We start from the raw sequence: 13,411 nt of genomic DNA, 5'->3' as shown, positions 1-13,411 counted from the left end.
TATATAAAATCAATATAAATTATGCCAACCTGTTCAACCACTTACTGTGTTGTAATTATCACACGACGGATAGAGTTAAACTTCAAAATATAATTAATGGGTCATTTTCATCAATACCAACTCGATATATTTTCAGGGAAAAGACATATATTACGTGTCTGGTTATTTCTTGATACGCGCCAGTCTGCTGCTGTGTTCTCACCAAAAAATTAGTTCCTATTCATTTCTGTAACCCAAATATCTTCATATTTCAACTTCATTAACAGCCGGTGCAGCCATATTTATTCATCCGTAAAGGACACTTTAGCCCTAAAGTGAGCTCCGGTTGGGCACTTTACAGTAAAGTGACGATTCGGCCATTTTTCTTCTTAAGTGGCGTTTATGAAATAGAAAAAGCAGACTTTAGCCCGGCTAAAGTATACTTTAGCCTAAAGTGCCGTCTATGAATCGCACCCTAAGGGCCAAGTGTTTGTGTGAACTCAGCCAGCACAAAGTAAGAGTCTTATTTGTTTCTTATTGGTTTCCTTTCCTAAGACTAGGGGCAGATTTTGGGAAAGAATAAGGAAAGAATGCTGTTAAATATCATTTTAACGTAAGCTGCTGATGTTGAATGAGAGCCAAAGGCAGCAGAACAGTATAGTACACATCTTACACTGCTTAGAGCTATGCCCGGCATGACTTGAAAGGTTACTGATGAAATTCAATAAGCCTTTGCTACAGCTGAGCAACTGATATTGATTGTAATGGTATAACCAAAACTTAAATGTTGCATTTCTGATGTAGGTTTTTGTGGTGTTCAGGTTAACAGCAGGGTAGACTTCCAGGTCCCGTCCTCATTGTCATTCTGATGGTAACTGATTATAAAAGAATCAATGAGGTGCACAAATGTTCCGCTATGTAAAATAATCAGTTTCATGTTGCATATTCTCGCTCAAGAATTATGGCTGCTGGTCCTCATTTTATGGGCCTTCAGTTTATAACAATCTCCCAGCAGAGCTCAAGATGCACAAATATATGGCTGCATATAGAGTTCATTTGCTCGGTTACTTTAGATCAAAATTGTTTTAATTGACACCCGAATTGTTTTCCATGATGCCCGAATGATCCCTGATGTATGTTATGTGATTTGTGTCCATTGTATTTATTCCTTATTTTTGTAATTCGATGCATCTTGTATCAACTGGAATATTTGTAGCAGCTTCATCTCCCAACAAATAAGTAGTATAGTGATTAAATTAAGTCGGGATATGTCATATCCATTTCTATATGGGCTAAAATGAGTAAAATACACCAATTGCATTATGTGTCATTAGCTATTATGTAGCTTGAATTTATGTGAAGTAAGGAAAATGTTTTCTCTTGTTATCGGGATGATTTTAATTATGTTTTTTCTTTTTATTTCAGGCTTAATACTCACAAAGTGGAAAGAATTATAGGCAGCAAGCACAAATTAAGGAAGTCTATTTATAAAGTGAACACTATTCCTGGGACAACATATGCACTAAATAGGAAAAATAATGAAAACTGTAATTTGCTGTTGTCTGCAGACTAGCTGCTCTGTATGTTTTTGTAATTATTATTGTATTATTATTGAGTGACTGGTTGAATCTTAATTTGCTATGATCTATAAGACAATGCAAAATTTGTTGTGTTTGCTTGTACCTATGGATAAACTTAAAATGTTTTAAAAATCATTAACTCTTGGTTTTTTATTTTACCTCTGTGCATTGTTTCATGCAGGCATCTAGTTTGGGGTCATCACCATGAATAACATAAACTCCTCCATGGTGGGTAAAGGAAGGGTAGTAGCCTTCATGGTGGGTAGTTACCCTTGAACAACCCACGCCCTACACTCCAAGGAGGGTAAGTGAAGGGTAGGAATATCCTTCGTCTACCCTTCCTTGGAACTCCTTCCCTTACCATCCATCTACCCTTCCTCTACCCACCATTTAGGGTAAGAGAAGTGTAGGAATATCTTTCGTCTACCCTTCCTTGGGACTTAGCATATATTACTGAGGAAAACATATCCTGAAAGTGTCTCCTCAGCGACTTTCACCTGCTAAAGAGTATTGAGTTCTGTACATGAACATAAGTAGTCTTTGAAAGCAAAGATAGATGGGCTGCGCAACTAATCTTTAAAATTCCCCTAAGGAAAGCAATAATATACATATTCAGTGGCGTAGCGAGGGGTGGGGTCCCGGGGGGTCCAGAACCCCTCCAAAATATAAAAAGCAATCATTTTCCTTCATAAAAGAAAACAAAATATTGAAAAATAATGAATTTAAAAAATATTTCTTGAACTATTGAAGTTTTTTCGATTATGAAAAGTGTTTGAATCAGTTTAAAGCCCATTACTTAGTATCCTGTTTTTCAAAAATTTCCCCACCTAGTTTTGGACCCCCCCTCCCCCAGAAAAAAATTCCTGGCTACGCCACTGTACACAATAGTCGTGTGAAAAAGCTCATTTAGAATTTCTTGATTGAAGCTTTCGCGGCTCATGATGATTAAAAATAAGTCACATACGGGTGTGTCGTGATGGAGATAGCCCCGACGTTTCGCGACCGACTGCTGGTCACTTTTTCAAGGGAATAATGTTAGGATTGGGTTTTTGCTACCTTTTTATATTTCAGGTGGGAGGGGTGGGCGGAGGGTGTGGGGAGTTAGGACTGGAGGGGGAAGAAAACGAAATGTTGTGGATGACTGGGTTCCAAGTATTGCTGATTCTTAATCTGGTATCTCTATTGTAGTTGTTCTTGTTTTTCTTTATTTCTATGGCCTTGCGGATGAGTCTGGTTTTAAAATGTTTTATCCTCACGATGACTCTTGATTTTTCGAAGTCGATCGCATGTCCGGTGGCTTCGTGCTCTGCTACGGCTGACTTTGAAGGATAACCCAGTCGAATGGCCCGCTTGTGTTGTTCTATCCGAGTTTTGACTGTTCGACCGGTTACCCCGATGTATTTCTTCTCACACGATCGGCAGGGGATTTCGTATACTCCTTCAATTTGAAGTGGCGTCCTATCCTTGGTATTTCCGAGGAGGTGTCGTACTTGGGCGTGTGGTTTAAAAATGGCTTTAATGTCAAATTTCCGGAGGATGTTACCGATCTTATCCGTCGTTCCTTTCACGTAGGGGAGGAAGGCTCGTAGGGAGACATTATTCCCTTGAAAAAGTGAGCAGCAGTCGGTCGCGAAACGTTGGGGCTATCTCCATCACGACACGCGGCATACACCCGTATGTGACTTATTTTTAGCTCATTTAGAAGTTCTTAATTTCACATTTTTAGGATGTAACCTATTTGTGTGGCTGACAATGAGATATTGTGAGAGTGATGTTCGGTATTTGAATGCCGATCTTATTTTCTGAAACGAAATAGGTATGGTAGAAAAAAGTCACAGCTTTCTTCCACATAGGCCCGGGTGTGAATCTCATCTAAAGATTTTGTAGTATAAGTCCCATTGAGAAGCATTATATAAGTACCTCGATAGCCGAGGTTGTTAAGGTGCTACTTCTTCATCCTCCAATATGTAAGTTTGGGGTTCAAGACCATGTGAAGGCTGATTTTTTTTTGTCTTATAATTTTAGAAATCACTGTTACAACTCATCCCCATTCGTTTAATTTAGTTGTTAGCGATTTTTTTAATTTTCATGTTAATTTATGGATTTTTAGTTTTTATATTAGACCTATCCTTCTACCCTTCATTGAGGCTGGCCCAACCCTTCCCGTATACTCCAGGAAGGAGAGGGCCTACCCACCAAAGTTCTAAAATACCCTTCCTCTACCCTTGCTGAAGGGTAGACCTATCCTTCCTCTACCCTTCATTGAGGCTGGCCCAACCCTTCCCCTACACTCCAGGAAGGAGAGAGCCTACCCACCAATGTTCTAAAATACCCTTTGTCTACCCTTGCTGAAGGGTATAGGAAGGGTAGAATGTGTCAAATCCTGGATTCTAAAGTGCCAGTCCCTATACTGGGATGCAAGTGGCTAAGTTCATGGTTCAAGGGAATCATGAGGTCAGTGAGCCGGTAAAATTTAGTGCAAAGCAGGGAAAGGGAACATGTTGATGACATCTGGATGGCCCGTTACTGAACGCTCCACGTGAGAGCCAGCTGCCCCTGGGTGGGAATCTAGGGTAATGCGTTCACTGAGAAAAATTTACTATATTTAATGAATTATTGCCCCCACCATTTTTTTTAACTTATAGAGGAAAGTAGTCTCTGCAATATATAATAATATGAGAAAAATCAAAGGGGCAGTTGTATTGTAAAAATTGGATGTGAAAATGTGGATTTGTAATTTAATTAAATAAAAGAATCAGTTGCCTATCAAGAATAAAATTATATATTGGTAAATAGACTTAGTCACATATCATGAAAATTTAAAAAATCGTCAACTGCAAATTTGGCAAACATGCGTTTAAAAAAATATGTGGAAATGGATAGGTGCCATTTTGACCCCTGTGATGCTGCTATTGTCATATCCGTTTGTACTTGGATTTGTAGTGTATGCATCTATGACATCTGACAAAAGACTGAAAGAAAAGTGTGATGTGAAAGAAGAGTTGTATACAATGATAGGTTATTACGGTGATTCCAAGGTTTATTGGGTGTGCAAACAACAGAAAAAATTGCCCTAGCAAGGGATGTTGTGTCTTTTTAGAAAATAAATGGTTTTCTTATGGTTCAATTTAACCATTAATGGAAAGCTATGAAGATTAAGATATCCCTTGTTCTTACTTAGTGAAAGCGTGAAATCTGACTCTGTACTTAATGCAATTATAGAACCAAGCATTCTCATACTAGACCAAAGCTGCATATCATAAGTTGCTGATGAGGCAGCAGCCTATATAATGACGTAGAGAGGCGGGAGTCCCTTTGAGGAGCTAAACAATATCCTGACTGTGTAGTGTGTGAAGTTACTTCTGGCAAGTATTTATATCCTGTAAGTGTGTAGGATGCCTGGACTAGAAAAGATGCTGATTAATGCATGCATGCTATGAATTTAGTGCAGTAAAATGTGCACTGAAGAAAAATTGTGCCATTTTTCATCAAGCAGTAAACCGAAGAATAGTTCAGTGTAAATGGATATTCAAATTGAAATATGGTGCATGTAGTAAACCTAACAGATGTTGAGGTAGACTTGTTGTTATAGAGGATTTCCACAACATTTTGGGGTTGATTATGATGATAACTTTTCACTGGTTTTAGGGAAGAAGAAAATAGGACTGCTTGTTGCCACTAAACTTGGTCTCACTATTTGTCTCTATATTATAAGATATGAAAGTAGCAATTTTTCACTGTGATCTAATGGTGGCATCTCATCAGGGAAATAGTTTTTATGCACTGACAGTTTTAAACTACAGGAATATTTGAAAGCAGATTGGTAAATAAAGCTTTGGACAGCTAAAAAGAATCATTATGAACGTGAAACCATAAAATCTGACTTATTGACTAGGGTTTAAAACTATGTAGGTATGAACAAGCAGTGGCACAGCGAGGGGGGGAATTTAGGGGATAAAATCCCCCCCAGAGCCCAGAGAAATTTTTAAGTTTAATCCATTTTACTTAATTGGATTGATATTATTACTAGAATAGTGTATGGATTAATAAAATATCCCCCAGAAAGCCGTAAATCTCACCATTTTGAATCATTTTTATTACATTTCTGCAATTAATTAATCTCGCACCTACGCCTTATCCTGGAGGGTATTCCATACCCTCACACACCCCGGCATTAGTTGCACCTAAACCCCCCCTAGCCTTGATTCCTAGATGTGCCCCTGTGAACAAGCTCTTGTATCTACTTTAATAACATCAATAGGAGCATATAGGGTGAATAAGTGCTCAGAGTGCTGCCACAATAGCTGTGAGTTTCCCTCTGAATACAACTGCCTCATGTAGAATCTTGGATGTTAGCACTCAATCATTTCTCCAAGCAGTCTTTTTGGCTGGCTGAGCACTCGTCACTGATTGGCAGAAGCTCATATGTTGCCTGTATAGTTGGCCAATGGTGTGTTGTTGGATTATTAAAAGGCTCCGTAGCTACGTAGTGCTCATTCAACTTTTTCCATTCAGGGAGGCAGAGGATATATTATGCTGCACAGGGGTGCAGCTAGGAATTGAGGCTAGGGGGGGTTTTAGGCACAACTAATACTGGGGAGTTAGGGGGTATGGAATACCCACCAGGGGAAGCGGGAGGTGCGGGGGCCCTCCCCCAGAAAAACTTACGGTAAATGGTTCAAAATGGTAAGTTTTACGGCTTTCTGAGGGATATTTTTATAATCCTTACATTATTATACATGTAATATTAGTCGAATTAAGTAAAATGGATTAAATTTTTAAAATTCTCTGAGGGGGGTTTTATCCCCCAAAACCCCCCCCTAGCTGTGCCACTGATGCTGCCGTCCATCCTCACAGTGAGCGTTTATTTATCAAGACTTGATAATGACCTCTATGGTTCGAAACATGTCGTAAAGACAAAATAAATTAGTGGAAATCAACAAAGTCTCCTTTTGATTTTCGTATATTAACTTCCACATAGTTGAGCCTAATACAATTGAACGAATTGTGTTTCATTTTATGATCACAGGACATAACCCAATCACCCCATTTGTTGCACCTCTAGATTTTTGTTTCAAAGCAGGTGCATGCACCTCCTTAATTCCAAGACCATTTCCAAAAGTGTGGAAGATGTTGTACTCACTCAGTATTCAGGCTTTTATTTGTCAGATCGAACCATCTGTAGTATATTTTGTGCTGAAATTCTTATTGATGGCATAATTTTTATCTTGAGTTGGTTTTCTGATTGAAGGTAGGCCCAATATTTTCTCTTGGGACTTATGGAAATGGCTAAAAAAAATTTCAGGCTTTTAGGTTTTTATTTCCATCTGGCCAGAGCTCTAATTTGATCATTTTATTTGTTTATCTCTTAAAAATTTTACGCATGTTCAACTTAACTTAATAGTTTTGAGGTGAAAATTTCCGTGAAGTTATTTTGGTTTAAGAAGGTAGACTAAATAATTGTTTTACAGGCCTCTTTGGACATTCTAAGGTTCTTTCCGCTTTCATGTCATAAAGAAAAATGCAAAGGTCTTTTTCATTTCCGTTTCAAAATTCCCACCACTCGATATTATCCTCTGACGTAGGCACTCGAGGCTCTGAGGGATGGAGGCGGGCTAAATTCCTGAACTAATCGTAGCACCGCGTAGTACTTGCACCGCCTACCCGGGCAAGTTGCCGCTAGCATCGTGGGAATATTTTATAACATGCTAAAAGCTAACATAGCGGGGATCGCGGGGATAGCGGGAGTTCGCTGCTCATCAGCTGCTCATGGCCGCTAGTCGTTGCGGTTAGTTGTGGTCGTTGTGGTGTTGTTGTGACTTGTGGAATGCTTGCGTCACAGTGCGCTCTGAAGTGCACTGATTAGTGATTATCTTTGCATCTCTCCGTCTGAAGGGTTAACTCTACCATGCGACAACTTTGACCCAGAAAGTAATAACAGGATTTTGCGTCAGAAATAGGCATGTAGGTGGAAGATTTCTCTGATAGTGGATTACAAATTCAGTCAGAGAATCGTTTCGACTGTGCATTCTCGCTAATCTGTGATTCTTACAAATTATTAGGTCCTATAGCATAGGTAAGTGCTGGTTGTCATATCAATGGCCTCGTTCGTGTTTAATGTAGAGGTAACAATGTATTTAGTACATTGTTTTGTTCAATTATAAAATTTACAAAGCTAGTATGTAGGTACTTGCAATCGAAACTCGTGATAATTATTTGTACAGTTAAGGTTTTCCCTCTATTATAAATTTCAATTGGTATGATTTTCTACGTGCTGATGATTTTTTATCCGCCTAATTTGACGTTGCTGCCCGTGATGAATGTCTGAGAACGCAGAATCCAGCGTACTATTTAATTCTCTTATGTAATGTATGTATGGACGACTTAGTAATCGTGAGCTTTTTCCAAAATCGGAGGGTGGAAAGCACGGATATTATAATTTCTAATAATTTAAGTTCGGGCACACAATGGAAGGAATCTATGAAGCTCTTGGAATTTATTTTCAGAGGTGTTCTAATTTGTAGTGCATCTAGATTGAGTGGAAGTAGATATGTATTTCAGGTAACAATGGAATTAAGGTTATAATGCGTATTTTAATTAGGACTTTGCCTACATTTTCCACCGTAATAACTTTCCACCTGTATGACTTAAGATTTTATCATGCCAATCCTTGACGCTTCCGTAGCTAACTACGTGTATGCCGATATTTTTTGTTATGTAACAGGAATAAGCATTAGTCATTTCATCCTTGTTCATGCATGCTCCCATAACTACTCTTAAACACGCTCCTATGGAAACTGAGGGGTGAGCTGAGGAGTTATTTCTAAAAAAAATAATGTTGTGGATTTAATGAATGATTTCCAAATTTGCCACTTTTAACTTTCCAAGTTAATTTTTCAAGAGTTTTAGCCATTTTAAAAACACCTGAATTAGCCATTCTGTGGAGCCCCTGAGTAAATAATCAATTTTCAAATGTCAATAATTTGAAAAATGGTGAGACTAGAAAGTTGAAAATACATGTTAACTTCAAATAATCGATAAAATATAAGCAAAAATAATATGTCCCACTCTGTTTACTTGTCTTTAATGTCGACTGTTGCTGTTATATTTGATGAAGCCAATCTTTGGACGGATTTTTTTGTGATGTTATTTTGTCTATGGGAAAAATTGCAATTTTATCTTAGTTCAGAGTCATATACAATATAAATGCAACATTGGAGGTAATAAGGAGTTGCCTTGCCTTAATCATGAGTATGTCTTCATACATGATTTCCTGTTTAAATTTCCACGCCTGAATAAAGGAATCAAATTTGACACAATTTTTTATTTTTAAACAATTTAGATATATTTATTGTGCTCCCGTTCAACTTCCTTCAATAATTTCGCCCAAGTAGCAAAATCTTATGTAAAAATTATTTTAAAATATATTGCGAGAGCATTTTAAAATGATTTTAACATCATTTTGAAAACATATTAGCTTTCTCTGTTTCAACGTTACAAATCTTTTTTTCACCATTTCAAAATGATTTTAACATAAGTTTAAAATATGTCCTACTCTTGTATAAGCTATGAAATATAGATTTTAAAATAGTTTTAAAATATGTTGTAACTAATTCAGCCTCTTTTAAAAATGATTAATTGCTATGTTAAAATGATATAAGTAAACACATGTTTGAAATTTCGAACTGAAAATTTCGAAAAAAAAATTTCCCACCTAACATTTATCCTAGCGTCAACAGACATGAATGTTTTGAAGGAAATGGTACATGCATCGTGACAATTACAGAACCTCCTTCTCCGCGTGCTTTCACGAAAATCCCACCATTACCATACACATCTTGACATCTTGGAAATCAGATGTCAGAGTTTGGATTTGAAACACATTCATTCAAGAAATATGTATACTCAGTCCTTATCCCTTTTTAGTATGCAATAAAGCACATATTGAGAGTGTATTCAGGTGTTCCTTGATTGCATTCTCGGATCGTTCACTGTCCATTTTTTGATGATATGCCTTCATTTTGGGATAATTTTCCCAGAAATTCATTATTTTAAATTTCTAGAAATATTATGCAAAACAGCCAAAAAATACTGTTTTGTGGATTTCAAGATGGCGAAATTCAAACTCACTTTTGAAAAAAGGGATTCATTTTTGGTAGACAAAGTCTCCAAAATCATCTGTATTACTAGTTTTATGTAAAGCTACTTGTCAGTTACCACAATCACCTCCAAGGAATGAGAATGTTTATACTAGTTTATTTTATCACACTGGTATGACTAAGATTGAAATGACCTAATTACTTAATAATGACCTTAATTATTTCAAAATTATGTTAAAATGATTTTAACATTATGTTACAATGATTAGAAAATAATTATCAAATTATTTCAAAATTATTTAAAAATGTGTGTAAAATAATTTTGAAATTGTTTTAAAATAATGTTCACATAATTATTTTTCTGTGAAATTAAAAAACGAACATTTTTGGCAAAAATAAGCCATTACTTCCTGCATATCCAAGAATATACTATCAACAAAATGAGATCAAATGGTACAAGACTTAAAAAGAGCAACGCCTAATACATTATTTTAAAATTATTTTAAAATCTTGAAAAAGTCATGAATTTAGCCATCTTATGATATTTTGATTTTAAAATCATGTGAAATAATTTTAAAATCATTTTTCAATATTCTTTTGCTACTTGGGTCCTTTTTAATCGGTGAAAGTCATAAATCACTCCCGAATAAAGAAATTTTCAAGATTCTATTCTCATTAGTGTCCAATTTGTAGTTGTTTGAAAATTGGCTGTTTTCCCTGTGCTTGCCAGAATGAACCTTATGGCTGTTTTTTAATTGGTTTAACTAAAATCATCTTAGATTAAGTTAAAAGTGGCCAATTTGTAAATCATTCTTGGGTCTATAATATTCTTTTTTTGAGAAATTTCCGCAATGTGACCCTGCACCTCTTGCAGAAATGGGAATATAATGCTTGCTGAAGCTATTTACAAGGATGACAATCATTGATAAATGATAAATTGGAGTACTGTGATACCTGTGCAAACAGTCAACTATTCACTGTACATTTCCATAAGCCATTATCCTGTAAAGCAATTTGAGGTCTACCTATTTTCAGTGTACACCTCTTGTGCGGTCACCTATATGTTGGCCAATGTCCAATCCTCAAGTGACCTGCCTCTGACTTTTACTTTGACGAAGTATTGTATTGGTCTCCTCCAACCAGCGAACCACTGTAAGGAGTTAATGAGTTTTATGCCCTCACCATCCTGCTTTCTTGAGGGCTTAATTGTTTTTAGCTATTGCCTGTAGTTGGGGTTGTACGAATTGGATTCTAGCTAAGTCATTGTATTAACCCTTTCGCGCCGGACCTTGGTTCAGGGAAATTCTTCCTCAATACGAGTCTCTTGAAAGTTTTCTTTACTCCCTCGTACGAAGCGTTTTTGCATCAACTGAAGGCAGTGGTTTCCTCCCTAACCATTTTTGGACCCAACTCAGAGGGCGCTGATCCCTTTCCTCGGCCTCTGTCCCAGACCCTAGAAGGATTAAAAGCCCCTTCCTAGCACGAGCTCGCGGTCAACTGGCTAAAATGTTAGTGCAAAATATATGAAAATATTTGTTGCTCGCACCGATTTTTTTACATTCAAAATGAATTTTGTGTTTTTTTCTGAGCATGCAGAAATTTTAAATGAAGTTCTAACGTTGATTTAGACGGATTTAATGTATTTACTAGTTGTTCTATAACTCCGTTGAGATTAACGTTAGAATTTTGTTTGAAATTTCCATGTGGTCAGCAAAAAAATATGAATTCATTTCTAGCATTGAATTTCAAAAGTAAGCAACAAATATTTTTTTGGAAAACACACTGCAAGTAACAGTAGTTGACCACGTGGAGAGGATAGGAAAGGGTCGACCTGAGCGGCCGAAGATGGGACTGGGCTCGCGCTAAGGCGGATCGTGAGGGGCGACCGCGTCCTTGGGTCTATTGTGTCCGCGACGGTCACATTTTTCGACCTGTGCCGCACAGGCGCGGCATTCGTTGGTTAGGGTAAGAACATTCAGGACGCACTGGTGTGGCATTCGTTGTTTAGGGAAGAAAATCCTTGCCACACAGGTGAGGCATTCGGCGCGAAAGGGTTAAAGAGTGGCAGAAAAAGCGGTGCCATGGAAGATTAGGACAGGCCTAATTCAGCCAAAAAGTATCACGACATTAAATTTCACATTCATCATTAGGGTGTATTTTCATTCCTGTATTCAAGTTTTCATCTTAGGCAACAAAAGTACATGCATTTATAATGCTACTGATGTGTGAGGTATTCAGGCACCTCAATGCTTTTTTCTTGATTTATTTTTCTTTTTTGTTTTTATTTTGCTAAGTCTTTAATTATACATACTCAATACAGTTGTTACATTATGTGACTGATATTTCATTTTTTAAGCATACTCCTTGCTACAAAGTTGTTTCAATTTGCATGTGGGTTATTCTACCTCAAGTCAACTATTGTTTAACTCTCTAAGTCTTGGATTTTGACAAAAAATTCTGGATCGTTTTCATTAACTTCAAACCGAACAAACCAGAGCCAGACAATTTTTATGGCATTTATGCAAATTTAATTTGTTCTTATTTTTGCTTGAGATACGTCTCAAATCCTAGACTTTCTAATATTCCTCCAACCAATTATTGTGGAGCCATGATTTTCCGTCTCAATTTAAGCTAAGATATAACTTGAAAATTAAATGTCAAAAATGATTTTATGCAATTTCCTTTTATTGTTTACTTCTAATGTATAACAAATATTTAATTTGCTTTTCTCAATTAATGTTCCTTAGAAGGTACCAAAACTATCATTTCTTATTAGCTAGGCATATCTACCATAAAATTCCAAGACAAAATTTTCTGGTAAATCCATGTATGTATTCAATAAAAATATTTGAACATTGATATTTTTCTTCCATGCGGCGCTTCAGCTTCTCCATCAGAACTGTATACAGCAGGCTTATAATGTAAGTCTATGAATCTTCTCTAATTGTTCTAGACTGTGGTAAATTGACCTATAAATTCCATGATTAACCATCCAATGCGTCAGTATTAGTTAAAACATTATTATTAATTGGTGCATTTAGTTGGAGGTGAATATACACGCATTTAGAATTTTTTATCTGAATTTGAGACCAAGCGTTTCTTGGATTGAGGTGGAATGACCCATTTGTACGAAGGACAAATGGTTTGACTGCAAAATATACCTTATACTTTTTTGTCTTGATTTCATGGAAAAAAGTGGCTGAAGATTTTTGGTAATATTGCCTGGATAACATTCTATTTACTATCAAATATATTTCTTTCTTTTATAAAAAAATAATATTACTGCTTTGATGGACAAGTGAATATTTATATTATGCACTCAACCCCATTTTCCACTTTTGTCCACGAATTTATCGTCAAATGACCTTATTGGGCTTCTAATTCACTATTAGAATCATTCATTTGGTTAGTTTTTGCAGATCAGTCATGAAACTAATTATTTTCATCAATTTGTCTGTATACATCATAGATGTGTAAAATGACTTACCGAACCAATGGCTAACACCTCATTTTATTCGAATGAAGCTTCCTTCCACGACTGTTTCCTCTTGTAAGTATTATCACCATAATGGCATTCATTTCCCTCACAGTTATCTCTTCTCAAATCAGCTCACCTCAGATCTTGGATGCCCTCCAAGGCATTTGCAACCACTTCCTTTTTTTGAAGGATTTGGTATAATAATGTGAAATAATTGTGGTTAACACAATAAAGAATTTAAAATTCTGTTGGAATGGAGGACTGAGTTGCCACGA

At 36.6% G+C, this 13,411-nt stretch overlaps 2 protein-coding genes across 5 annotated transcripts in view; both read left to right on the top strand.

Moving 5' to 3' along the window:
• LOC124171032 (microsomal triacylglycerol transfer protein) overlaps positions 1–1,698 on the top strand; it is a 106,583-nt gene extending 104,885 nt beyond the window's left edge. For both annotated transcript variants that reach the window (XM_046550174.1, XM_046550173.1), the window contains one exon: positions 1,405–1,698. In XM_046550174.1, coding sequence (XP_046406130.1) covers positions 1,405–1,552 — 148 coding nt within the window. In that variant the 3' untranslated portion in view covers positions 1,553–1,698. The remainder of the gene's footprint in view (positions 1–1,404) is intronic.
• A 5,597-nt stretch (positions 1,699–7,295) lies between these two features.
• LOC124171858 (tetratricopeptide repeat protein 39B-like) overlaps positions 7,296–13,411 on the top strand; it is a 77,286-nt gene continuing 71,170 nt past the window's right edge. The window contains exons 1-2 of one of the 3 annotated variants that reach the window (XM_046551217.1): positions 7,296–7,347; positions 12,544–12,579. The gene's annotated coding sequence lies outside the window, so the exon portion shown is untranslated. The other 2 variants (XM_046551216.1, XM_046551218.1) reach the window with 2 other exon arrangements.

Source organism: Ischnura elegans, chromosome X, assembly GCF_921293095.1.
Source record: "Ischnura elegans chromosome X, ioIscEleg1.1, whole genome shotgun sequence".
Classification (NCBI taxonomy): Eukaryota; Metazoa; Arthropoda; class Insecta; order Odonata; family Coenagrionidae; genus Ischnura; species Ischnura elegans.
Note: the sequence above shows the minus strand (reverse complement) of the source record. Positions and strands in the feature narration are given on the sequence as shown.